The sequence below is a fragment of the Falco biarmicus genome, chromosome 7, assembly GCF_023638135.1.
Source record: "Falco biarmicus isolate bFalBia1 chromosome 7, bFalBia1.pri, whole genome shotgun sequence".
NCBI classification, from domain to species: Eukaryota; Metazoa; Chordata; class Aves; order Falconiformes; family Falconidae; genus Falco; species Falco biarmicus.
In genome coordinates, this window is record NC_079294.1 from 23,526,563 (window position 1) to 23,553,922 (window position 27,360).

At 40.2% G+C, this 27,360-nt stretch overlaps 1 protein-coding gene across 7 annotated transcripts; it reads right to left on the minus strand.

Moving 5' to 3' along the window:
• On the minus strand, positions 1–27,279 carry TMEM62 (transmembrane protein 62). 7 transcript variants are annotated; one of them, XM_056346302.1, is made up of 16 exons: positions 27,138–27,279; positions 24,168–26,175; positions 21,292–21,403; positions 19,959–20,096; positions 18,773–18,818; positions 14,980–15,121; positions 14,279–14,341; positions 12,884–13,008; positions 12,614–12,736; positions 11,646–11,801; positions 9,404–9,563; positions 6,488–6,601; positions 5,454–5,538; positions 3,855–3,959; positions 2,865–2,983; positions 1–1,880 (listed from the first exon to the last, which is right to left on the minus strand). In XM_056346302.1, the coding sequence occupies exons 2-16, from the start codon at positions 24,348–24,350 to the stop codon at positions 1,554–1,556; spliced, it is 1,998 nt and encodes a 665-aa protein (XP_056202277.1). In that variant the 5' UTR covers positions 24,351–26,175; positions 27,138–27,279; the 3' UTR covers positions 1–1,553. The 7 variants fall into 7 exon arrangements, with proteins under 7 accessions (XP_056202277.1, XP_056202278.1, XP_056202280.1 ...); XM_056346303.1 differs by lacking the exon at positions 14,279–14,341; XM_056346305.1 differs by lacking the exon at positions 24,168–26,175 and having other exon boundaries at positions 27,138–27,258.
• Between the last annotated feature and the right edge of the window lie 81 nt (positions 27,280–27,360).

The window sequence follows — 27,360 nt, forward strand, 5'->3', positions numbered from 1 at the left end:
TCTTGTCACAGGGTATAGATATATTTTATTGCCACTTCTTATGCTCCTGATCATATAAAAGTAACTTGTGAAATGTCCGTTTTGTTATTAATATTTCAGTAGTGTTTCTCACAAGTGAATTTTGTGCCCTGCCCCTGATTTTCTAACAGCTTTGCAAGACAAACATGTAGCAGCAAAGTATTCTCTTAACAGTGTATTTAACTTGTGCAGATGAGAGCTGTTACTCTCTTTTTCCTATTATATCATCAGTCATTGAGGAACAGGAATTAAGGAACAGGAAACCTGCCACCTTTTAGAAATAAATGAATGAATGAATAAATAAATAAATCGTAGTTGTAGTTAATATTTTCTTCCAATTCAATTTATTTTCCCATATCCTTTTTCTTGAGGAGCCATAAATAAGTTACTGTAAAATTACCTCAAGTCTTTTGTTCCACTCACAGCAGTCTAGTGAAGTAAGACAGTGTTCTCCTTACTTTACAGATAAAGGCACCTCAGCTCTCTCTGGCTCATTGCATTCTTCATAAATGTAACTATTCTATCATTTTTAGACTTTGAAAAACTGAAAACGAATGAGTTTTCCTAGGTCACTCTGGCACATTTGACTGAGATGCAGAAATACAGCTCTGACCCCTCTCACTTACAGACTTCATAGGTATCAGACTACATGATTCCTTCGGCCTCTCCCGTCCCAAGGACGTTGCTTCCATTCTTTGCTTTAAAGCTGACCTCTGACTGCAGCTGGAAATCCCAGCAACATTGATCATTCACTGTCCTTTCACTGGTGAAGTGTGGAAAAACTGGCAACCTGGGCAGTGGAAAACATAACTCCTTCCTCCCAGAAAGAGAGCATGTTAATAGCTAGCACTCCCAGGACAAAAGCAATAGGCCATGGCTCAGCTACACATGAACACACATACGCACCTAATAGCCTATAAACTGCTCATATATAGCATTACGAAGTGAAAAAGTGTACAAGCACTTACTGTACGGACTCTCACTGAGAAGGGCACCACAGCACCTTTGCAATAACCATTAATTCATAAAGGCATCCGGTCTAGTCTTGTAGAAATATATGTAAATCTTGAAATAAAAAGCAAAGTTAAGCACAAATCCTGGAGTTCATTATCAAAGTCTGTGCTCATTTTCCCCACCATTATAAAAGTCAATAATTTAATGAATTAAAAATATTTTTTCCATTCACAGTGGTAATAGGCAAACATTTCCATTTGTGATCCATTTGGACATACCTGTCTTCTTATCACAAAACCCCCTATTAAAGAGATTATTATACAGTTTACTGTATACTGTATTAATGTATAACTGTATTATATAACATGTATTATACAGTGTGTTGTATATGTATAATACAATAAAAGTATGTATCACAGATTGTTATACATTCACTATTTGATACAGCTCTGTAGCAATGCAAGTGCAGCTTCAGATCTTGCCACCTAAAGGTTGGGCTGTATAAAATTCCAGCATCACAAACTATAGGTTGTGCCTTCACAGTTTTTAAGTCAAAAAACTTTGAATACGTATATTTTGCTTCAGGAGCTCTGACAGTTTTTCATTTCTAGAATGTAAGTTCTGAGCTCAGATGATTTCAGTGTCCAGGTTTTCCAAATCAGAGCTGCGGTCAGCACCACCAGCCATGTTCTCATCGGAGAGAGGAAGAAAGCCAAGGTCCCGTAGGTTCGCTGCAGGAAATAGCAGGAATAGACCTGCCAGGCCAGGAGGAGTGCCATTGCCAGGTGGACAAGCACAGCCACGAGGCGTGGGATGTGATGGACATGAGAACGGAAGCTGTAACCCTGGCATCGCAGCAACAGGCACCAGCACAGGTAGGCCATTAATGGCAGGTTGAAAAACAGCAGCTGAAAAGAAGAGCAGAGAAAAGTAAGATGATGAGCAAAACAAGTGTTCTTGGTAACATGCATGAGGGCACAGAAAGGTAAGAGCATATAAAACCGCCCCATCGTAAGGGCTAAGTACAATTCCCAGACCTGGGATCTCAGGATGCAGTTCCAAGACTCTGCAGCTGACAGACGTGTGGCTGCCTGTGCCTCAGTCCCTGGCCAAACGTTCCTGTCCACTCCCTTGCAGGGGGAGGCACTGGCACACATTTGACCTTTCTTGGAGCTAGTTCAGGGAGCTAGAGTTTGGCAAAATACTAGCACAGTAAAAAAGGAAGGTCCTTACGTCAGTGTAGCTCTCTGACCCAGCCCACTGTGATGTGAGACAAGTGTTAGCACTGGCATAAGGGCCAGACCGCAAAGCAGGCAATACTAGCACAGTCTGGCTTAAATGCCAAGGAACAACACCCTCTCTTTCAGACTAAGGGCAGCTGGGAAAACCAGAGGGCAGGCAGGTCAGACTGCTGGGAAACCTGGACTTGTGTGTACTGGGAGTGATGCCCGCTGAGCTGAATGGCTATTCAGTCTGCAAAGGCTGCCCTGGCCTTTCAGTTCCTCTTGCTTAAACCACTGCAACCTGCACCTGAACTGAGGACAAAAAAAAAAATAAAAAGAATTAAAAAATGGTGTGGTAAATCTGTAGAGATGGCCTCTACTCCAGACATCCAGGGAGACCAAAGCAACATTGAATAGAGGAAAAGAGAAGTTTGAGAAAATATTGTACAACCTCCTTCCCTTCTGTACTTCACATTTGCAGAAAGGTAAGAAAGAGCTGTTTGTGGTCAGGCCTGGCCACTAATCTCTATCCTTCCGAGACTCCTTTATTTATAAAACTATATATATAAACCCCCCTCTTTTCTTGAAAAAACATATACAAAGATCAGACACACCACTACCCCCCCAGAAGAGAGCAGTTTGTCAGCCTTAATTTTTATAAATATGTACCTGTAAAATCCCAACCACAAATGTCAGACTGCCCTGGAAGAAGGAACCACCAACAAACAGCCCAAAGGAAAAACAGGCCCCCACCTGGCCATCTATCAGTTCACCTACAAACCACGGTCCTGCAAGAGAGGAAACCAAACATACAACGCTATCAGAGAAGACAATGTAGACGTGGCCCCTTTTTCACACGGCCTTTCGTATTCCTCAGCACAAAGTGGTTAACTGAGGCACGTGACTTCTCTACTGCTTGTCTATAGCAGTGAGGCTCATGTTTTCACCCTCAACAAACAGCAATCTGATGAACCTTCCTGGTGTGAAAGTATTACGGTACACCAATGAGCTGTGGCATGCAATGAAAATACTTCCATGTTGGTTTAATCTCTCTGGCCGTTTTGACCATCACAACTAAATTTTTCCTTATGGGAGGAAGTGAAAAGGCAGATTCTTCCAAATGCTGGCCTTTTCCCTCAATTACAGTAAAAGATATGAAAGACATGGTCGTAAACAATTCCGGCTTGGCTCAGCTTAGATGTCAAAATGGGCAGGCTGCGCTATGTTATGCATACTACCCTGACTGCCAAGAAAGGAGCTATTTTTGTAATTTATATTATCAGAGGAGAAATAAACTGATATTGTTAGCACCAGAGCTAAGCTTAGTGACATGTCATATGAAACGTCCATTCCATATACTCATTTTACACCACAGATCTTACCCAAAGAATAAGTGAAAGCCAAATTAAAAATAATCACTTTTCTTTCAGAGCAATTTATTAAATTAAGTTTTTAATTCATTCTAGGGCTTTTAAGTTAGGCTCTTACAAACAAATCTTTAGTCCTTTTGGATGTTAGCTTTCCAAGTTCCACATTTATTTTGTAACTTAAGTCGATTTTCCCCATTCTCCAAGATGCTAGAAGTCTCATTTTTCATCAGGCTTTGATGTGTAATAGAAAAATACGAATTTATATCCGCCAGTACACTAGGTTACTTACCTAGAATGGTGTATAAATTCAAAAACATAATTGAGTAATAGAAGGTATTTGTTTTACTGAAGACATGAAGGGAATACGAGGTCAGAGTAAGTAATCCTGGCTTTTCTAAACAGAGACAACATTTAAGAAAAATACCCTTAATTCAGGTTGCAACACACACACACACACACACATATATATATATATAAAATATTGGTCTTTCTGAAACAAATGTGCACATTATTTACTCATTCTATTAAATAAGAAACATAAAATTAGTATTTGGCATGTCCACAGAACAAACACAAAAGAATGCATTTCTGGTGCTACTGTGATACCTGAAAGTAAGGAAACAATAAATATAAACAATCTATGTTAAAACCATCAGAAGCTGCCATTCTAAATGAGTACACTTACTGTATGTAAGTGAAACTGAATGACCATTCTACACCCAGAAAATTAAGTTAGCTAGAGTGAAAAACATGGAGAATGTTCATATTAAATGAAAAGTAAGAGATTCAAAAAAGTAACTGTGCCAACACAAAAAGGCTGGTCAGCAATGACTAGATTAACAGGATTTTCATTGATTAAATCTACTTAGTGAGATCTGATAGCAAATCGGATAAAACGAAGGCTAGGGGTTAAAATGGCAGTGTTCGGAGATCAAGAGAGCCTTCCTATAAAAGTTGGCTTGTAGAGTTTCACCTGTTACATGGCTGCAGTTCTCACAAAGCATTAACTCCCAGAGGGCAAGCTTGACCAATGGAAATCAACAGCTCTAATAATTTGTTCACTAATCTGTAAAACATTTGTCATGGTCTACAGGGACCTAGCTGATCAGAGTGCTAGCTCTTCATTTTTAGCTGCTGAGTACCATAAAGGCACCTGAAAATCTGTTCATCTATTCTTTTTCTATGAGGGCAGTTGCTGTAGTTACCTCAGGATGCTATGTGATCAGTATTAAGCAAAGGACATACACTGACACGAATAGGAAGGGAGGTGGCTTCCAGAAAAATCTCATTAGTAAGCTGTGGTTCAAGCAATTGTTTAAAGGATAAATACCACAAGCTTAACATTATTAAGTTTAATCTACCAGATTTATCACAAACAAAATACCAAGTTATGATAGAACTGGTCTTTGAGAAAGACCCAAGCCTGTTCATGCTTTTTGTAAAGATCAACAAACATTATTTTTATAGAAGGAAATTGTTTCTCCACTCAGGTAACTGAATTTTGTGCCAGCTCTACTGAAACAAGCACACATGCAGAACTAATGCAAAATAAAACATTCCTTTCCCTATGCGTTGCATTCTTCAGTGCGACAATTAAAATTAAACCTTTAGACGTCAATTAATTGAATTTTTGTTTAAACACAAGATACCTGATCCAGTTTTTAGGTTTTAATTTACTTTATTTGATATACAGAAGATTTTCTGGGTCCCCTTAAAAGCAAACCAGCAGTTTCTGAGAACCCAATCAAAGCCCACAGTACTAGATGCAGAACGCGCATGGTGATTAACAGTGCTATTACTTACGTATTGTTAGCATACAGATAAACAGTGAAAAAAAGTTTAGGGAAATCAGAACGTCTAAAAACCACAGACAAACACCGGTACATACCTTTAAGCGCTGGCTTTTGGAGGTATCTGAAAATAACGAGCAAGGTGATCTGAATCAGCACAATCAGTCCAAAGAGCACACGAGCCTGAAAAGACAGTTGTCACTCTAAGCCAGCCCTGGAGCAGTAGCTGCCTTTGAGCCTTATGGACATTGAAAGAACGATACAAAGATTGCTAACTGAAACACATATTCAAAGCTTGATGGTGCCATTGAACTGAAGAACAAAACGAAACTTAGGAGTTTCCAAGTTATTGAACCTGCATTTTATGGACTTGAATTCAGTTGGATGGCTCAAAGTGATAGACCTGAATCTTTAGAAAAATGGATTGTAAACCACATCCATTGAAAAAGTGTAAATACACTTCCTATATAAAACAGTGTGTACTAAATAGAAATGCAGTTCAAAACATTGGGGAGACTATCAGTTACTGATTAACAAAAGTAATATAATTTTGAGCCAATTATGATACTATCTACAGTCATGTGGACTTTTCCATCTTGCTCTGTAAGTGCACCTAATCTATTATGGCATGCCTTCTTTGCATGTACTGAGCTGTAACAGTTCCGCGTATGACCTGGAACTCACTGAGGCCAATGGGAATTTTGCCTTCCTCTTTGCTAGAGCTAGCTACAACGTCAGCAGCTGATTTGAGACTTTTTCCAGCCTTTTTGCCAGTACATGTATTGCAATAGGCCACAGTGAAGTCTTCTTTGATTTAATGTTTCCTTTTTCTACTATGTCCATAGCTGCTTTTCCATTTCTTGCTTGCACAAACTGTATGTATACCAATGCCCAGAAATGGACAACTGTGACTAAATCGACTAAGTCAAATGTTTGCATGAACCATTGCTGCACATTCACATTTGAAACGCGCAACTTAAGAAAGGAAACTTGAAATATTTGTGAAATTCCAATGGAGTCATATCTGGAAACAGCAAAGTGCATTCAAGTCAGCCAGGAATTAGGAAAATGCCTTGTGCAGTCTCTGGGGAAACCAACATGGAATGACAGCTGTTTTGCTGAAAGTACTTACTAGAACATAGTAGTCAATGAGAAGAATAACAGATGGCCAAAAGTCAAATCTACGAGAGAGATTTTCTTCCATAGCAAATATATGGCTCCGTGTGCTAATTCTTCCTGAAGCATCCTAGATTGACAGAAAATAAGAGAGCAATTAGATACCAGTAGCGCACAAAATACCTAGTTAAAGTTGTTAATCATCACTGCAGCTTTTCTGGAAAGATCCGATTGGCACATGCATGTCTGGCATACTGCCATATTAAATACTTTACCTACAAAGGAATACTTACTGCCAATTTTGTAGTTTCAAGTAAATTAAGATTATGATTTTATAATCACCAAAGTGCTGTGTATAATGAGATCCTGTCAGAGATTCAGCATTTTGTAGAAGACAGTGACTACTGCCCCCCCCTTGTTTTCTGAAAGCTCAGTTCTAGATAATAGCCCATCTTAAAATACTTTGAAGCTTTGTCATGCTTCTTTTCTGACATATTTGCTAGTAACTGATATTGCTAATCAATAACAGTGCCACATTTATTCATCAATTCGATATTTCTGCATGTGTAACACTGACATCTGTGGTGGGTTGACCCTGGCTGGACACCAGGTGCCCACCACAGCCATTCTGTCACTGCCCTCCTCAGCTGGACAGGGGAGAGAAAAAGTAGAACAAAAAGCTTGTGGGTCGAGATAGGGAGAGGGAGATCACTACCAATTACTGGCACAGGCAAAACAGACTCAACTTGGGGAAATTAGTTCAATTTATTACCAATCAGATCAGAGCAGGATATTGTGAAGTAAAACCAAATCTTAAAAACACCCTCCTCCCACCCCTCCCTTCTTCCCAGGCTAACTTCACTCCTGATTTCCTCTACCACCTCTCCTGCAGTGGCTCAGGGGGACAGGGAGTGAGGCGTTTGGTCAGGTCATCGCACATTGTCTCTGCTGCTCCTTCCCCCTCAGGGGAGGACTCCTCACACTCTTCCCTGCTCCAGCACGGTGTCCCTCCCACGGGAGACAGTTCTTCATGAACTTCTCCAGCATGAGTCCTTCCCATGGGCTACAGTTCTTCACAAACTGCTCCAGCGTGGGTCCCTCCCACGGGGTGCAGTCCCTTCAGGAACCGACTGCTCCAGCGTGGGTCCCCCACTGGGTCACAAGCCCTGCCAGCCCACCTGCCCCAGCGCGGGCTCCTCTCTGCACGAGGCACAGGGCCTGCCAGGAGTCTGCTCCATCACAGGCTTCCCACAGGTCACAGCCTCCTTCGGGCATCCACCTGCTCTGGTGGGGTCCTCCACGGGCTGCAGGTGGATATCGGCTCCGCCACTACCCTCTGTGGGCTGAGGGGGACAGCCTGCCTCACCATGGTCTTCACCACAGGCTGCAGGGGAATCTGCTCCAGTGCTTGGAGCACCTCCTGCCCTCCTTCAGCACCGACCCTGGTGTCTGCAGAGTTGATTCCCTCACATATTTGCACTGCTCTCAGCTGGCTGCTGTTGCACAGCTTCCCCCGCTCACCCCCACCCCCTTCTTAAATATGCTATCACAGAGGTGCTATCACAGAGGTGCTACCACCGTTCCTGATGGGCTCGGCCTTGGCCAGTGGCTGGTCTGTCTTGGAGCCAGCTGGCACTGGCTCCGGTGGACACAGGGAAAACTTCTGGCAGCTCCTCACAGAAGCCACCCCTGTAGCCCCTCTGCTAACCAAAACCTTGCCACACAAACCCGATACAACATCTTATCTTCCAGTACAAAATCAATGGTGTATTTATGGTAAAGGATTCAGTATGTTCAGTCTGATAACAGCTGAGACAATATTTGGGCAATCCCAGAAACAATGCACAGCAAGTGAGCGTTCGTATTTTCTCCAGGTACCTAACTCCAGTTAACACTTCACCCTCCTTATTTTCCCAGAACTATTCAGTTACTAGATGTAATAGTTATTTATGAATGGAGGGGAAAGGAAATTATTTTTTTAAAAATCCCATTCAGCTACCTGATAACAAGCATAATTTGCAAGCAAACTACTGCTAGGCAGGCCTGTATAACCCTCTTCAAAGGTTACTCAGCTTTGTGCATATGTTTTCATCATCATTAAAAAACCAAAAAAATAAATGCAGCTTTCCCAAGTAAAGCATCACAGAAAACAGTAACAAGCTAGGAGGTCGAACACTGGCAGTACAAAAAGGCCATTAGAAAAAAAAAGCATTATCGCTTTTGTCCTGTGAAAAATAATGCCTAGCTGGGTTCCATCAAGCAGGACAAAGCTTCCCATTTTCCCAACTATCCCATTAGTATTGTGCAAATGTGCAGAATGTTAGAACAGTCTGATCGAGTTCTTCCAAGACCACTTGAAGATACAAAAATAAAATATAGTACAAGAACAGAAGCGTTCACTGGAAAACATTTTTTGCACCCAGGAATCTAATACCAGTTAGGTCTGATGTTCTGGGAAACAGAAACCATATTCACTGTCAGACTGTAAGAAATCATGAAAAGAACTTCAAACAGATAATCAAAGACAGTATTCCAATCTTCCAGGATCCAGTTCCTTTGCCTTCTGGACTAACATGATGTTATTTCCTATTTTCCTTGATCAAACCCGATCTTTTCTTTCCCAAGACAACCTTAAAAGTTAATTGTTGTCTGTTACTGAATTTATTTTTGACCAATTACTTGCTCTTCTGTCATGTCTTACTATATTTCTCGTGAAAATAAGAATCCTTTATTTTGTCCAGAGGCTTTACAAATGCTTTAGTGCTCAGCAGAGTTTTTTCATTTAATAAATCCTTTGGTTTTTGTAATCAGATAAATATGAAAGGAAGTCTGTTATCACATATTTTGTCCCTAGTTATGTGATGCAGAAGGGTGATGGAGCAGACATGACCACACAGAAATCCAATACAAAGAATGCCAACAGGTACCTTACCTGGACAGTCACATCTATGTGATGGAACCCTTCACTGTAGTTTTGTGGGCTCCACTTCAGTACATAGAGAGGGCCAGACACTTGATGCGCGTTCCCCAAGTGAACTCCGTCTATATTGACTTTGACAGAGATAATGACAGAAGGAGAGAAGGCCAGAATTCTAAGGAGTGAATAAAAAGTAAAATAAACAGATTTGTTACAGGACTTGCAGATTTGTCTTTACTTCCTGAAGAAAAGTCCCTAAAGATTATGCTACCTTGTACTTCAGAGTTCAAAAGAGTTAGAAATTAAAATGGTGAAATATGTAGGCTAACGGTCACATGGTAGCTCTTTCCTACAGTTAAAGAGAGAAGTTCAGTATGGTACTGTGCAAAAGATTAGGATAGAAAACCGGGCTGTGGAACAGCTGCAAAAGTGGCAGAGATCCTCAGGTCCTGGCAGAAATAATCTTAGAACTCTTGCTGTCAAAACATTTGCTAACACAAGTGGGATGCATCCTCCTGCACACAGACACATAATCAAATACTTGTAGATACCTCAATTAAAAATTGCCAGTCTCTCTCTCTAAAGTCCTTTGTTATTTTTTTTGTTTGTTTGTTTGGTTCCTGCTTTTTACTTTTGCTAGCCAAAACATAACCTCTCAATCTTTATAACTGAATTTATGAGAAACTGAGTGGAACGCAAGACTGGTATTACAGATCTGAGATACCAACAAATTCAGTATCACTTGGCAGTGCTTATCTTCAGAGAAACAGCCATACTAATGTAGACTCAATGTATTGCACATAAAACTTCTTTTATTTCTGGTAATACAAAAGGCATTCCAGAGCATGTTTCAGTCAAAGGAAGGAGTCCACCACTAAGTTATGTCCCTAAGTGCCACATCTACATGTCTTTCAAATACCTCCAGGGACAGTGACACTTCCCTGGGCAGCCTGTTCCAACGCTTGACCACCCTTTCCTTTCAGTGAAGAAGTTTTCCTAATATCCAACCTAACCTGCTCTGGCGCAGCTGGAGGCTGTTTCCTCTCATCCTATCACCTGTTACCCAGGAAAAGAGACTGACAAGCACCTCGCTATAACCTCCTTTCAGGTAGTTGTAAAAAGCAATAATGTCTCCCCTGAGCCTCCTTTTCTCCAGGCTAAACAACCCCAGTTCCCTCAGCTGCTCCTCCCAAGACTTGTGCTCCAGACCCTTCACCAGCTCTGTTGCCCTTCTCTGGACACGCTCCAGCACCTCAATGTCCCTCTTGCACTGAGGGGCTCAAACCTCAACACAGTGTTTGAGGTGCAGCCCCACCAGTGCCCAGTACAGGGGGACAATCACTCCCCTTGTCCTGCTGGCCACACTGTTTCTGATACAGGCCAGGATGCTGTTGGCCTCCCTTATTTATGGAGGAGTTTTACAGAACAATATGGTTGGATTCAATAATCTTAAAGGTCTTTTCCAACCTAAATGATTCACTGCTTCTACGTTGAATGATTTGACCAGTTCATATATTTAATATAATCATCAGAAAGGTTCAGATAAAGTTCAGATAAGGTTCTAAATAGGAAACTGGAAAGTAGGTAGACTTAGTAGGACACTGCTTCCTAACTGAAAGTATGATGAACCTCTTTTAATTGTAATTCTGTGTATGCAATATGTATTTCATGCCTATTGGTCTAACAGCAAATTTAAGACACTGGAAAGGGCACAGAAATTTGAAATACAAATAAAAAAAGAAAAGGTAGAAAAGGAAGGATGGAAAGATCTAAAACCAATATGAAAATTGGCAGAGGCTTCAGATGCTTTAATATATAAGGGATGTAAAACTGGAAAGACAAGAGGCTTAGAAGTCTGAAGCCAACAGAGAAAACACTTAGAAAAATACATACAAAATCCTGAAATCATTGGTGTCAGATGTGAACATGTGAAATAAATAACAGAGATTATGTGTTAATCTAACTCTACCAGCTTTGGGTACATAAAAAAGTTTAATTGACTTTAGGGGGAAATAACTGCATAAATAAACATGAATTGCTACTATATAATCTCCTTTTATCACAGATATGATACAAAGTGAGTTCTCAAGAACAAACTTCCAGAGAAAAGGGGATTCTGAGAACAGTAGACACACATTTTAAAAAAATTAATACATTTTGGGTATATACATATAAATATAGATGTACATCACAACCAAGACAGACCCCCAACTATTAAGATGTAGTTAAATATTGTGAAATCAAGACTACAGGGTACCTGACATGAGTGGAATGAAGAATTTTGACTAGTGGCTCATGAGCAGAACTGCTGTAAAGGAAGGATTTGGGATTGGTGATGAGAACTACAGGCCATTCTTCGAAGTTAAGATCTGCGAAGCTAAAGAGGTCATGATCAAACGCAAGGATCCGGTACCTATAATGAAAGGGAAAAAAAAATTGTTAATACAAATTACTGCATGCACAGCTGAGTCCCATGCTTCCCAAGTTCCTAAACAGAACTTGTTTATTTTCCATTTATTCTCCTCTGTAGGTGATCCCATATTAAACAACTTGCTGTATTTCTGTACAGCTGGTTACCTCTAATCAGCTTCATTTTATTATAAATCACTGAAGCACTACTCAAAATTCTGAACATCAAGATCTATTGAATTTTGCACATGACTCAGTTAGATGAACATTATGTTAAAGATTTCAAATATAATGTACATTACTACAGTGTCTGAGTAGGTACTCTAGTTATGGACAAAGACCCCAGTGTGCTCTCTTCCTGCATGCATACAAGTGTCTTAGGATCACTGCAGAATAAAGGCTAATATACTACTATACATTCGATATAGCATCGGACACGTTTTGATATGCTGCTAACATAACATTTCTCAGGTAGACTATTTCCGTCTCTAAAATTCTGATTTTTATCAGATGCTGAATTTTATTACAATATATTTGTCTATTTTGAATACTAAACGCATACTCAATATTTAGATATCCTCTTTTTAATTTTTAAACACCAAGAATGAATAAAAAAATTACTTAATTTATTAGCACACTGTTGGTATAGGGAAAAAAAAATCCCAAACTTAAGAGAAATTTCTCAAAAGCACTAATAGTAATAACCAGTCAGGCAGATCTAATGCTTCTTTCAAATTCTCCAAACAGCATAAAAGGGAATCACAGTATAACCAGGTAGGCTCCATATAGTAATTTGCTCACACAGGTTTTACTTACCTCCTGTTATCCATCCAGTCTCCCAATTCAAGTTCCAGAGTGCCGCCACGGTGTTGACTGTGCAAGGCTGGCATCAGCCCACCCAGTGTATGGAGATGTCCACATAAATAGGCTGTGGCAGAACTAATAAAAGAACACAAGAATTGTGATTGTTTGGGTGGGAAGGAAATACCACTGCAGAAAACCTGAAAAGTGACACGCAAGCATGTGAAGAGAGGCAAGAAATGTATTTCAGACTGAAAACATACAGGGAAAAAAGAAGTATCTTACCTCATTAATGTTCGTATGCCTGGGGCTGAGGAGATGATTGTTGAGGTGGGAAAATGGCCAAACCAGATAGTGTGATTGCTGTGCAGACTTTCTGTTGCCATCAAAGATAGCTCTTTCATTTGATTCTGAAATAGGCAGGTGTTTGAAAGACAACCAAACAAACTTCTTTAACATTCAGCGTATTTAGAAAGAATAGCAAAAGGAAAGCAGAAAGAAATTAATCAAGAATGTAATTCATCAATTAATCTTTTTTTTTTTTCCTTCAGAGAATAGTCTCAGTTGCTTCAGGGACCTAAAATCCAATGTTGGAAAAATAAAGTGAAAACAAGACACTCAACATCTTCCTTGCAACTGAACACAAAGTGCAATGTAAAGAAAGATTTTAGTGAACAATCTATCTATCCTTTCTGCTGTGTATTTATCTAGTCAAAGACAACACACTTGAGTTGATTTTACAAACATCTTTACCTTACAGTTATCATCCCTACTATCTCTTGAGTTGCTAGATGGCCTTTTATAGGCATGACAGACCACAGAAACTGTGTACCATATGCTTCAGTCATTTAACTGGACTAACTATGGTGCTGAATCTTGAAAATATTGCTCAACCATTGCTGTTAAAGTTACGCAAAAGTAACACTTACACACAGCAGGTAAAATTTCTCTCCTTTACTTGTTTGACCTCCAATATTAAATCAACCACTTACTGTCCAGAGAGACCCCCAATACCAATAAGATCTCAAAGTCTAACAGAAGAGGCAAAAAAGTAAAACCAGAAAAGAACACAAATCCTCTCTTTCACCATTTTGCAGATCATCTTTTAGGGTAACCCTGAGAACCACCATCACATTCTTTCCAAACTACCTGGAAAGAAACACTGATGGGCATGAGTAAAGGAAACAGAAATAAAGGTATATGAAAAAAGAATGGATTCAGTATTTGCTTTTATGAATCTGGGCTTTAAGAATATGTTTACCTAAGCTACGCAATCAAATCACTGATACAAATCTAATTTATTTTTCAAATTCCTGGCAGAGGTTTAATTCTTAGAAGTTACAGGTATCTACCTTGACTTCCAGTTTTGTGCAAAAATCTGCTCTCTGGACTCCTGCAGCTGGGTAATTAACAACCAAATGCTTGACTTACTGCAGCCAAGGTCAGGAGTTCTAGACTCAACTGCATTTCTTAGCTCCTTGAGTTTGTCTGCAAATCTACTGCACCCACTACAGATTACAGTAAATTATGAAAACAGTGCTTGGCGCTTCTACATCACCTTCCATTTAAGTATCACCAAGCGCTTTACAAACACTTAATTAAATGTCAAGCCTCCTTTAGACAAGATTAGAGGGAGACCACTTTACTTTTAATCACAGGCAAAATATGACATCTTTTTACCAGAACACAGTAACTTTCTGCCAACACTTCGGAAGAGTATCTCAAGAACAGCATATCAACAAACTACAGAGAAAAAAAATCACAGAGAATCAAAATGTTATCTATATGCCATGTTATCTGATATGCGATATAAACATTGCTATTAGCATTATACTTTCAAAGCAATACTATGTCATTTTTATGGTCTCAGAAGATCAGAACTCACTTTGAGGTGATGACATTTCTTTATAGCATTACCTTTCACATTATTCCATTGATAAGTGCAATACTCATCTGTAATATTAATAAAAAAATAATGAAAAAAAGCATCTAACAAAGCAAAAAGGAGTGAAATTAGAAAGTCTTTGTTTGGGTTTTTGTTTGTTTTTTTTTAAAAATAGCTTTACAGCATATAAGGAAATTATCACTCAATTCTAGCTAAATGTTAAGAAACTACTGACAATGTCCTTAAAATGTCTAATTTGATGTTTTTGTATGAGATTATTTCTTAAGAGAGAGAACACAGGTACTCTATATGTTGACACATTCATTTTTCTAAATAAATGCCCCACATGCATAACTTTAAAACATAGTCTCTCTTAGATAAACACAAATCTTTCAGACAAGCCTTCTTTATAAAGAACAAACAAACAAAACCCCAAAACAAACCACTGTAGAAGTAAAATAGCCAGAAAAACGGAATGCCAAGACTTAGAAAATACCATGTTTAAAATCCCGAAGAAATTATAGGGTCTCTTAGGGCCTGGGCTGAGTGTGGCATCCACACAGATGAATGAATAGTTCCCAAAAGAGGTGGTGTGGATGTAATGGAAAGAGCCATCTTTACGCCAGGAAGAGTATTTCCTGCCAAAATAAATGGCAATATTGCTGTTAGGAAAGCTTGCAGCAATGACAAAAGCAACCTGCATAGTATAAATACAAGATTTCTTGCATTAAATCTAGCTCCATCTGGTTACTGCAGTGAAGTCTCTTCTTAGTAATCTATGACATTGAAAAGTCTACACTTGAAAGAAGATGCATGACATGGGTCATGTATTAAGACAAGAAGCAGGTTATCATACAGACATTTAAAAAAACCATGTTAGCACAAGTACATTTTCCCCTGGTACTTTTTACATGGCACTTATTTTATGGATAAAGGATAGGCCAGCAGCATAAATGATGCAAAACAAAGGCAAGATGACAGCAGAGCAGGATCTTAAACACCCTTAATTAAAGGAGATCTGCAAAGGAAAAAAAAAAAGCCTTGTGTTTATTGTTGGTGTCTGAAAGAATCTGTCAAAAAGGATTTCTCCTTGCTTACCTAGAAATATCAAAGACCTCAAGTCTTGTCTCCACCATTCTGTTAGAGATCGCTTAAAATACTTTTATGTAGAATGATCTGCTGTTGGCTACTGGAATATGATTTTGAACCAAAGAAATATTGAACCTTTTCCAAAAGTTCCAAACCAGAGATGCTATACTACACCAAATCTTATAAATAGTGAAGACGGCAGCATTTCCTCTTGCTTACTACTCTTTTGTGTTTCTTGACATAGCAAATCTTACCAGTTCTCCTGTCACCTGTGGAATGTCATCAGAATTCTTCATTCAAAGAGTAAAAGGAGAGAGCAAAAAGGGTTGCTGCTCTTTTGCATGTTACCTGATGTTAACTGATTCTTGAATCTTCATCTTAAAATACTCTAAAGAGAGAACTGTAAACAGGGAAGGACTTAAAAGACATGTCAACTAGTTCCACCTTTTTTCCCCCCCCATGGTTTTATGCTAATATTGGCTATGATAAATATATGTAATAATGAATATACACATTGCTTTCTCTCCTTCCACTGACAACAGGTATTTTCAGTTTTTCTAACTTCTAAAACTGAAGTGCTTTTGATGATTTATGCTAGATGGGAATTCCACATATCCTCCACTGGCAAAGACAGGCAACGTTCCAACTAATGGTACCTAACACATTGCTCAGTTAAGAATTAAATTCTGTAACTAAAATTACTGTGAGTAAATCTGAGATTAACTAAAACTTATTTGGTTTAATTGGGGGGGATTTTTTTGTTTTCTTTTGGGTTATGTTTTTGTGTGCGTGTGTGTGCGCACACACATTTGGTTTTGTTGGTTTTGGGGTTTTCATTGTTTGGGATTTTTTTTTTTTAACTCCCTGCATGATATGTGGAAGCTAAAACATCCCTGAGTTCAGATAATGAGTATATTTTGCCACCCAGAAAGCAGTTCTTATCACTATTACTCTACCAATCAGATTAAACAATAAAAACACCAAAAAGGCTGACCTGAACAGAATAAAAGCCAATGTATCAAAAAACAAGTTTCAGATATAAATCAATACTGCCAATGTCATAAAGACACTTTCACAATGCTTTTTTGTTTTGAAGTTAATGTTACCTTTATGAACATCATGAACTTCAATAAGAAAACCGGAAGCTCAGTATCAAAATGCTCAGACTTCTGCCTTTAGCCCCACTTAAGAGTATGTGTAACAGTTGAATTATCCTCTGCTCATACTGTGGACATAAAATAGGAACCCACATTTTTCTGTAAAAATGTTATTGTATTTCAATACAACTGCTGCCTTCTTTAATTTTAATACATAATGAACACCAGATGTGGTTGAGTAACCGTTTTTCCTAGCCTCTATTTGTATCTGCAAGCTTGCAGTGCCCAAAGGTGTATGGCAAAAAATGAATTATTTGTTCAGGAATCACATAAAGGCAACGAGATACTGCCTTACTGTTGCTCAGACAACAACAACAAAAAAATTACATCGTCCTTTTGACTGTTTAACTTCACAGGGGCAGGTGGGGGACACAAAAAGGCTTCCACAAGACTCCATTTCACTCCACCATCTCCTCTCTCTTCCTAGAGTGTGGCACATTTACTAAAATTTTTCTTGATCTTTATATTTTATCAATACATTAGATTATTAACATTGTCCCTGTAAAGATAGTTCTGCCTTTAATGATGCTTAATAGTTTTTGAGGACTCTTAGTGCTTTTCTTCAGTCTTAGATAGAAATTATGATACATCTCATTAAAGTTTCTTTATTTTGCTATGATAACAGACTACAATGAAGCAAAAACCATTATGAGAACACATTTGTTTAGCAAGAGACTGTTAATTAATAAGGAACGACTTTTTCACCTGACTCAGAATTCCACTCAGAAATTCTTAGGTTGGCTAAATTGCTTTGAAATTTCACCTTAATCCTTTCTAATCCCTTTTGCTGTCAGCACGTCTTCAGTGTGAACTACAGGCAGGTGACTGATACATCTTTCCAAACAGTAGAGCTCATCCAGGCCAAACAACAATTCAGGGATGATCTGGCAAATTCACTGGTGCTACACCTTCCCATGTGTATCACTAGGACCTCTGACAGCAGCCTTAAACTAGGACGGAAGACTGATACTAGATTGTTATGAAGCCACAACTGTGGCAAAAGATACAGGGACATGCACTGCACTAGCACATCCATAAACTGTGCTAGCACCATACATTCATCCCTTTGTGGTAAATCCACATGCGGATTCCATGTTCTTCTGCAAATGCAGCTGCTGTAGAATCCTGTCCCACAGAATTTATGGGAAAACGTATCTGCTCCTGCTGGGCCACAGGGAGCTGGAGCAAATTGTACTATCAGATGTTTAATCTGTGTTCTTATTGCAAAGTAGATGGCTACAGAGCCTGAATTAAAGTAGAATTTAAATTTCCAGGTCCTCCTCCAGTTCCAAAGAGTCAAAGCTGAAAGCACCACCAAAATTATGAATGAAGATTTTGTGTTCAGATATGAAGGACAGGAGAAACTGAGAAGTTAAACACGAGTTACAACTGAGCCTATCTTTACAATATACAGGCAAAAGAGCCAGCTGAAGAGAGGAAAGTTTCCTCTCCTATCTTCACATTTAAATCTCAAGTGTGTTCCTCAAGAATATTTGTCCACCCATCACCATCATCTGCCTTCAATACTTGCAGTTTTCTAAAATGACTCCGACGTGAAGAATTGGCTCAGATAAGATTTAGACCCACACGACATGAAAAGCCCTTTTGGGCATGCAGAAAAAACATTAAAAAATAGTGAAGTTTTTTTCTTGCTTTGTTTTTCTTTTCTCATCTATTTTGAGGCATAAACACGTTCCTTTGAGAACACTGGTTTTACAGAAATATATCACACAACTGTTCTGAGGACACTGAACACATAATGCATAGAACATCTCCTAGACATAGGCAGATTTAAAATATATTCAATTACAAAACATGGAGGTATAAGAGATATGAAGTCTGCACAACGAATTCTCTATTTTCTCAATCTATTCTGCTCTACTAACTGGCAATGGAAAAGCTAGAGGAAGTAACAAATATGATCCTAGACTATAGAAAAGTCAGTGAAAAGGCATATATGATATATGTGATAACTGAAAACAGAATATTGTTTAGTGAGTTTTATCTTGAATATAACAAGATCTGTATGGTAAATAAAAGTACCTGTAATAATTCCAAACGCTATCCAGGTGTGGAATATTGAAGGAATCTGTAAGAGAGAGAAGGAAATGAAGAAACTTTCAGACCAAAATGGTCATTGACCTCTGCATTTTATTTCCTAATGTTGAGATAAAGCAGTCTCAGCAGGCACTGAAGAGCTATTTTTCTAAATATATAATTGACAAGCAGACTGTGAAACTGTGCAGAGAAGAAATTATATATGTATTATATATATATTATCATATATACTTGATGCAGTTGACCTAGAAGTGGGAGTAGTTTTTTCATTTACGTTTCCGTTCAAAGATAACAGTTGTGGGAATGTAAACTGTCATTTAGTGGCTAAAAATTAACCATGTGTCTCCACTTTGGCTATAAAGCTTTTCAGAAGCTTTTTGGATTGGGCGCATTTTCCGTAACTAAGACCTAACTCATTGAAGGAAAATAAAGTAGTAATAGCATCACAGAATAGCATGTATAAAACAGACAGCAACCTGGGGACATTTGTACTGTGACTGGGGTCCACCTCTCCATTAAAGCTGGTAACAGAAGCCTGATCGTGAAATGGGAGTAAAATGTCATATATGGGCTGTATAGGACAAAGCATACACTTTTTTCTTCCCCAGTGCTAGGCTTCCTAGTTTTGCCCTTCCTCTAACAGCTGGGTTATATAGCCTACAATGTTGTTAGCTTGTGTTTGAATATTTATAATATAGTGACATCTACAATGTGCACAAACTTCCATGAGTTCCTTCTGTTCAAAAGAAACCAAATTTCCTTTGATTGCTGAACCTGTGATACTTCTTAACTTAAATCTGTGGGGAGAGGTCTATGAAAATTAAATTCAAACCATTTATTCAGTAGGGTAAGGTTACAGTTTGCCCTTCCATTAAAAGATACAGTATATAAACTAACGACCTGGAAACTAACATCCAAAGCTATGTTCTACCACTTGCCAGGCAAAAGCAATAAATGAAGAGTCTTGTTTCCCTGGTATTAAAACTCCAGTCGGTGTCTGTAAACAAAGTGTGCCCTCAGTAGAGCAGACACATGGATGGCAGGCCCCTCTTCAGACTCATAACCACTATTCACATGCTAGTAATTACTAACACTTTACCTCTATGCTCTAACTTGCCTAAATCAGTTCTGTAATCACAGAAAGGAAAGAGATGTTTCATTTCCTTCTTACCATGATTCCCTTTGATGTCTATCCACTTGGTTTTTTCCATGACCCTTGATCTCTTCAGGATTGAGTGGTAAGTTTTCCATTCTACTTCTACCTGCTCAGATCCCAGTTTATCTCTTGTCTTAGCATCTGTCAGGTCACCTAAAAGAGTACAAAGGTAAGCTATAACTAGAGCCTACACAGCTTACACAAATACTGTCATTAGGCAAGCATGCAATCCAAGCCTGCTAGCATAGGCAAGCATGCAATCCAAGCCCGCTAGCGTAAGCGGCTGCAAGTCTCCCGTGCGCAATCTGGACGTTCCCGCTGTCTGGTCCAATTGGTTCCTATAAGGGCAAAGGCCTTCTAACGCAGACATGGCAGCCTGTTCAAACATCAACAGCTGGACTTGATGACCTTAAAGGTCTTTTCCAACCTACATGACTCTGTGCCTCTATGATATATCAGCCATGTCACTGCAGTGCTTTCACTGATTCCATGTCAAAGTAAATTGTTACACATTCGTTATACCTGAAGATTCATAGGAGCTTGTTTAACTTCACACCTTCTGTACCCCCTCAAGCTCCAATTAATGTTCAAACCATTCCCATTTCTGTTCACATAGTAAAGCCTCCCTGCATTGATAGTTAAAATATGCTATTTCTGAACTCTTAAAAAGCAAGCAGCAGATTAGTAACTCTCTATAGAAACAAAAGTACAGGTCTACCATTAAGATGCTAAAGCCTTGCATATATCAATGGCTCAAAGTCTTTCTGATTTGATTGCCAAAACTTAATCCATTTCAATAGCAATAGCAAGCTACCAAACGAAGAGGCAAGGCTTATTTCACCTGTCTTGGTACGCTATGTTCAAATGGAAATCAGCAATGAAATCTTACGTTAGCTCACAGGTGAATTTCAGACAAATGAGCAGGGATTGTTCTGAAAGAGAAACTGTCTCCTAATGACTAATCAGAGACATTGCTTACTTCTGTAATTTCAAATACACATGACGTAGAATCACTACCAGGAGGACAAGAAGGAAGATAGTTGCTAGCAGGGACTAAGGTGTAGCAACAAAGACTGGGAAAACAATAGCTTTATTGCATAATTACATCTGTTACATATATACACACGAAACTCACTATCAGACATAAGACATTGAACAAAAACTAATTCTCTTGAGTTGAGAAGTTATTCTCTTCTGCTTCTAGGAGTCTATCTTTAGCTGCAATCTCATTTCCATTGCTTAAAATACCATAAGGCTTTAAAGCTCTCTCTTGAGATCCTAGAATTTTGCTTATTTGCTCTTCCTTTGACAACATTCAACAGGAAATTCACACTTTTGAATTGCTTACCTGTTGCCAGAACAAGTGCGGGCTGAATTATATCAATTGTTTCAGAACAGAATTTTTCAAAGTCTGGAGCTCGTTTGGGATCCCGAAATCTACTGATATGGATGTCTGACACCTGCAAAAAAGAAAAATGAAATGCTGTTCTAAGCAGAGGGTTATTGCTCCACAGGTTATTCTGCAAAGCCAACTACGTAAGAATGCAACATAAGAGCAGTTATAGTGATTCATATCAGTAAAAGGGATACAGGGAGAAACAGAGGAGGATGACTAGGGGAGAACAAAAGCAGAGTAAGCATATGATATTGCACCTGTAACCCATAAAATCACATTTACATCAAGAAAATGTCCTTAAATCTAAGGGTATACAATAAAATGGGGAAATACGTAGCTATCTACAGTAAGTTTTGATGGCTCTAAGGGCCTGTTGACTTTCAAATTCTGTGAACTTCTGGTGCAACACAGTGATCTTGCTGCAAGAGAGAACACTTAAGTAGTTCTGCAAAGCAAGAATAAGTTCAAGTTACCTAAGACTTGAAGCATACTGATAACTGAATTTGTACCTGCTGTGACATTTCCAGTAGCTGGGTGGAAGGACTTCTAACATTCTATCCGTGCATTATAATGGAGCTAATGAGTGTGTTTAGACCCCATTCCATATGTCTCCATGAAGGCAATGATTGTCCAAGAAATGATACCATTTGTACAGAACTGTAAAAGATGCTGTTCATTTCTGAACCAAACACTCAAAGCCCCCTATCAGAAGTCTCATACGGGGTGGGATGGGGGTGATAATAAAAATAAGATTTTAAATTATTTTTTTTAAGTATTGTGGTTCTTCAGGTTTCTCCAAAATTAATCTTGGGTGAATGCTTTCAATTCCACTTTCCACACTTCCCATTCCATTTCAGTCAGTCAATTAATAAATCATTCTCCTCAGTTTAGACAAATGGTATTTGATGCTCAAAAAACAGTGAGCACATGGTCATGACCACCTGACGATATCACTAACTGAGAAAGAAAAACAAACTTTTGCATTCAATTTAATAAACCTGGTTTTTAATTTTTGAAAAATCCAGATAAAATACCTTAGAGACAAAATGCCTTAGCTTCTACTTACTCAGTCATTTGAGTATGTAGCAAACATTGATTGAATTCCATTTTTTAATTCTGCTTATGAAAATCCCCCATTTGCTTATATGGAACTTTTGTTGAGATCAGAATCGGATGCTAAGAGGAAAACACTTTTAAACATAAACGTAACTTCATTTTTATTTACACGTTCAAGGTAGCATGAATCAAAGAGCACAGTAAAACTGACTTGATAAATCAAACCCAATTTAATAATTGACAAAGATACAACATCTTATTTTGCTTCTTCTCAGCCCCTGGATTTGCAATTAATCTATTTCAGCAATCAAACAGAGAAAATAAAAACTTCTGTTGTTGCAGTCTCCAGACTCTTGAGCAAAAAGTCTTAAAAGAAACTTTACTCCTGTTCTGCTGATAACTATGGAGCATGTACATTTCCAGCCTTTTAGCAGACAGTGGTTGGGAAGCCTAATTTTCTACAAAGTTCTTCCCACTTGTTTTCCCCCTACGTGATACAAGTTTAAGGTTTGCAAAATTGTAAATGTACAAAGATCGAAATTTAGTTCAGTTTAAGAAGATACTGTCCTGTGGATGGGAGGATAAACAAGGCAGAAAAAGGCTGGGGGCAGAACCAGTCATCTTGAGCTCTAGCCAGTGACCTAGATTAGACCCTATGGAGTCACCAGGGAGCCTGAAGCCTGTTTCCCACAAGATCATCATACACAACACCAAATTTAGTGCTTGGTTAATTTCCAAGTTAGGTCAATGATAAAGCAGCTGTTAAAGGGCACGTCTGAAAGAGAACATAACCACTTGAAAATAAAGCCAATTCTCAAATTAGCTGTGCTATGACCTATCCTTGCGAGAGCTCCACTTGAAGTAACACAGAGAGAATATGGCAAGAGAAGTATGGAGTGGAACATGCTGTTTGTCAGCAATAGCTCTGCAGCTGCTAAATGCTACTGTAGTCGACTTTCAAAACACCAACTCAAGATAGGGGTTTTTATCTACGTTAATGCAAGCGTATCTTTAATCTTGACATGTGTTCTGCATTAAAGATAAGCCTTAAGTAATTTAAGGAAAAATTACTGCAAAAACTGACTTTGACAATACATAGCAAATGGAAGAGAACGAAAGGACTAGTAATACAGCAGCAAACATGTAAACAACTTGCGGTTAGTTACACACTAAGTGCTTCAGAAATACTTGGGAGTGTGACAGTGGAAGAGTCAGAAGAGAGGCCACAGCAGCACCCAGATGTGACAGTTTACTTTCGAGGCTATGCCAGGTTAATTTGGATTTTATGTTCAACCTGGAAACAAAGTTGTGCACATCGAAGCTAACATACATCGCTCTCTCTCACCCTGGCCCAGCACTTCTATTGCTAAAAATCTGTGTAACTATTTTCTCAGACACACAATTCTGAGTTCTGGAAGGGAAAAGGACAGGCAGGGCCCACATGTCTCACTGGGATGTCGGATAATACCGTGTCGGGTACTGGTGCAACATATAGGGTAGTGTAGTAATTAGGCGAGTTTTAATTACCTGCTTCTACCACCATCACTACCACCACCTTATCTTATGGACAGTCTGGCAAACCTGTAGCTTCGGCTTGACCGCCAGCCTCCGGGACAGCAACGGGGGACGCCGGCCGGGAGGTGCCGCAGCACCGCGGCGGGGACCCTCCCTGGCCTCGCACAGCGACCGCCGCCGCTACCGAGACCCGCAACGCGGGGGGCGGCCGCACCTCAGCGCGGCGCCTCCCGCCGCCTCCCGCCGGCCCCACTCACCTGCACTACCCACAGCAGGTTGGCGGCCTTCGCACCGGGGGCAGGCCGAGCGGCCCGGCGACGGCGCTGGCCCACGGGCGGCTGCGCTCCCGAAGGCGCGTACGATTCCAGCAGCAGCGCCACGGCGGCCGCCGCCAGCAGCCCCAGGGCCAGCTTCAGCATCCTGCGCCGCGTTACCACCATGCGCGGCCCCGGCCGGCCCCCGCGCCTCCGCCGGGCAGCGCCGCCGGCTTCAGCACTTCCGCGTGGCGGCCCACCTCCGCGGCTGGCCGGGCCGCCTGCGGCGCGTCTGCGGTTGGCTCGGAGGGCCGATGCCGGCGGGGGAGGGGTGCGGTGGTCACTCCCCGTCTTTTGGCGGTTTTATGTGGTTTCATTTTGCCGGGCCCGCCTGACGCGGCCCGGCCCCGCGGCCCTAGGCCGCCCGCGGCCTGCGCTCTGAGGTGCCGGTTGCCCCCCTAGGTGCGGGGGGCTGGAAGCGCCTCGGCGGGAACGGGACAGGCCGAAACGTTGGCTGAAGTGCGCGGCCTGCCTTAGTCTGTAAGCCCTTGTCGTTATCCGGGGGGAACAATGTACCGTGAGGGGGCCTCGGGCCGTCTTCAGTCAGGAATGGTCGGGTCAAAAACCAGACACAGAGAGATCAGTGTCCCATCCTGCTTTCTTCCAAGGACAGCATGTACTTGGAAAAAAACCTTTTTTGTCTCCTGGCAGTATTTATAAATCTGTCTGCTCAAAAATCTTGGCAATTGACTTTTTTGTTTTACTCCTGACTTCCTTAAAAAGTCTTTTTGTGGTCTTTTGAACATCTTTTTTTTTATATACATAATTTTAACCTTACTATAGCAACAGTACATAATCATACAGTTTGATAATTGGTAACTTACTCTGTGCTATCAACTCTGTTTCCTAACTGCTGCCCACATTTACTGTTGAGGTTTTTTTCTTACCAGCTTAAGCACGAGTTTAGCTGAAAAAGCTTCTGGTGCTTCACAACACTTTGCTTTGATATTTAATGTAGTATTCTCAAACAACTTTTCAGAATTTTCTAATTAAATATTGCTTAATATTCATTATCTTTTCTCATATAATTTGTCATAGGACAAAGATTTAATTTTTAGCATTGATCAAAACCCACACGCTTCAGATCAGTTACACTTTATTAATATATTACACCCTTTTTCAGATGGTCTTGATAATTTAGCTGCACTTTTGTGGGGCTTAAAGTATGCTTGCTGTCTTTTTTTCAGCCGCTTTCCATCTTGCTTGTCTGCTTCCTACTTCCTCCAGAAAAACACACCAAACAACTGCTCTTAAACCAACATTTAGCAATCAATATTCCTGGTAATCTTGGGGAGTAATCTTGAAAATTAGGGTTTGCACTTCTTCCTGGAGCTCTACTGTTTTCTTTTAGCTCTAGCAAGACTGCCAAGCTTCAGCATTTTGTCTCTATTAAAATTTATCTGAACTCCTTTTTTGTTGTTCTTATTTCCTCTATTACTTTAGTATCCATGGAGATTGTGGTGGTTTGTGCCATTTCTGCCTGGGTAGTGGAGCCAACTTTTGTTTCAGAGATTTGCTGCCCCTTCTTTTGCTGTCTCCCAGCATATGTGGGTTCCAAATCTTTCTTTTTTGTATTATTTTTGTTGCGGAAGTCTATACTCTTGTTCAACGAAAGCAGCTGGTTTACATTAGCATAACTTCTTCTAAAAGTCCCACAGTAAAGTGAAACCATACTAGTAGTTCAGCTAAAAGACATGGCCACGTGAGAGACTTGTCTCCCAGCAGAGGACCACAGGCAGCCCTCCTGCTGCTTGAGCGTGTTTGTTGCTGTCTTGGAATTACAGCATTGCCTCTCTTGCTTGACTACGTTGGAAGCTGGATTATACAATTGCTACTGTCGATGCTAAAACATGAGGAGGACTCCAGTAATGGCAGTCTAAACTTGGCTGCTGTGCAGATAGCACTGCTGGTTAGTGGTCAGCCGTGCTATCGAAGAGGACTGCGTACGAATCTGCAACATGTAAAGACAAAACTAGATTAAGCTTTGAATTGATTGCTAAGTGGCTCAATGGCAAAATTAACTTTGTTGGTTTTATGTCTCGTGTCTAAACCCATTTCAGTAACAGTATCTACACAGTAATTTTAAGTGACAGATTTCAATAAGTAAGTCTGCAGTGACCTCTTAAAATGAAGGTAAGTGGGAGCTACTACAGAAAAGCTACAGTCAGAGGTTCTGAAGACTTAAGAGAAGACCTTTGAGAGTACCTGTGACCAGGTACTGTGAGAAAAATCTATTGAATATGCCTGAAAATGTCATATGCAAACTTTATCCGATTGATACTGATAACTAAAGAACATGGAAAAGTTGCTTGGAGGCTTGAAGCGGTAAGACTGCAATGGCAGGAGGCAGTCTTTTTCCAAAGAGATACTAGACATTTGATAGGTGGTTAGTATGTATGCCTGCAAGGTCCAAAGCTATGGCTATTTGCCTATTCCCCCAGCCCTAAAAAGGTACAAACACAGGGAATTGTGCAACTGGACTGGTTTGCAATAATCTGGAAAGTTTGCAGCAGTGCTTAGGCCAGGTCTGTCACGTATCAACCAAGTTCCTAAATGACCTCATCTTCTGCTGGAGTAGCAAATGCAGAGTACTTGGAACAGTTATATGCTGTAGCAAGGAGGCACGGAGGAAAAATGTTGACCTTGGAGACAATCATATACCTAAAGCTACTCTCGCCTCCTATGCTTGTTTGAAGTTCATTAAATTTTGCCTTCACTTAATCCAAATGAGACATATGCCATGTCTGCTGAAGGAATATCAATCTGCATTAGCATATATGAAAATTACTTCAGGTATCACCTTGTTATTAAGGCAGTGCCCTAAGTGAACACCCACACTGTGCAGTTTACGTGCCCGCAGAGGAACTTCATCCGCGTAACTACACAGGCAGAATCAACCCAAGTTTCGCTCACCGACCATCCTGACAGACCCTGGGGCGGCGCCTCGCTTCAGCCTCCCGTGGGAGGCCGGAGACGCGGCTGGACGGGCCCGGGCCTCCCCAACCCCTCACGGCGCTCCTCAGCAGGCCTAGCCGGGTCACGACGACCACACCCGCCGCGCCTCCCGCGCTCGGTCATCGGCCCCCTCCGCCAGCCGCCCCGGTGCGCACGTCCCGCCCGCCGCCGCCTCTGCCCT

Bases quoted from the DNA above. Each gene is read 5' to 3' on its own strand.
- TMEM62 (XM_056346302.1), bottom strand. From the start codon at position 24,350: ATGGTGGTAACGCGGCGCAGGATGCTGAAGCTGGCCCTGGGGCTGCTG. The intron at 15,122-18,772 runs GTACTTTTATTT...TTATTTTGGCAG, and splicing joins AGCGTTTGGAATTATTACAG to GAAATACTCTTCCTGGCGTA. The intron at 12,737-12,883 runs GTAAGATACTTC...TTCTTTTATTAG, and splicing joins GGCATACGAACATTAATGAG to TTCTGCCACAGCCTATTTAT.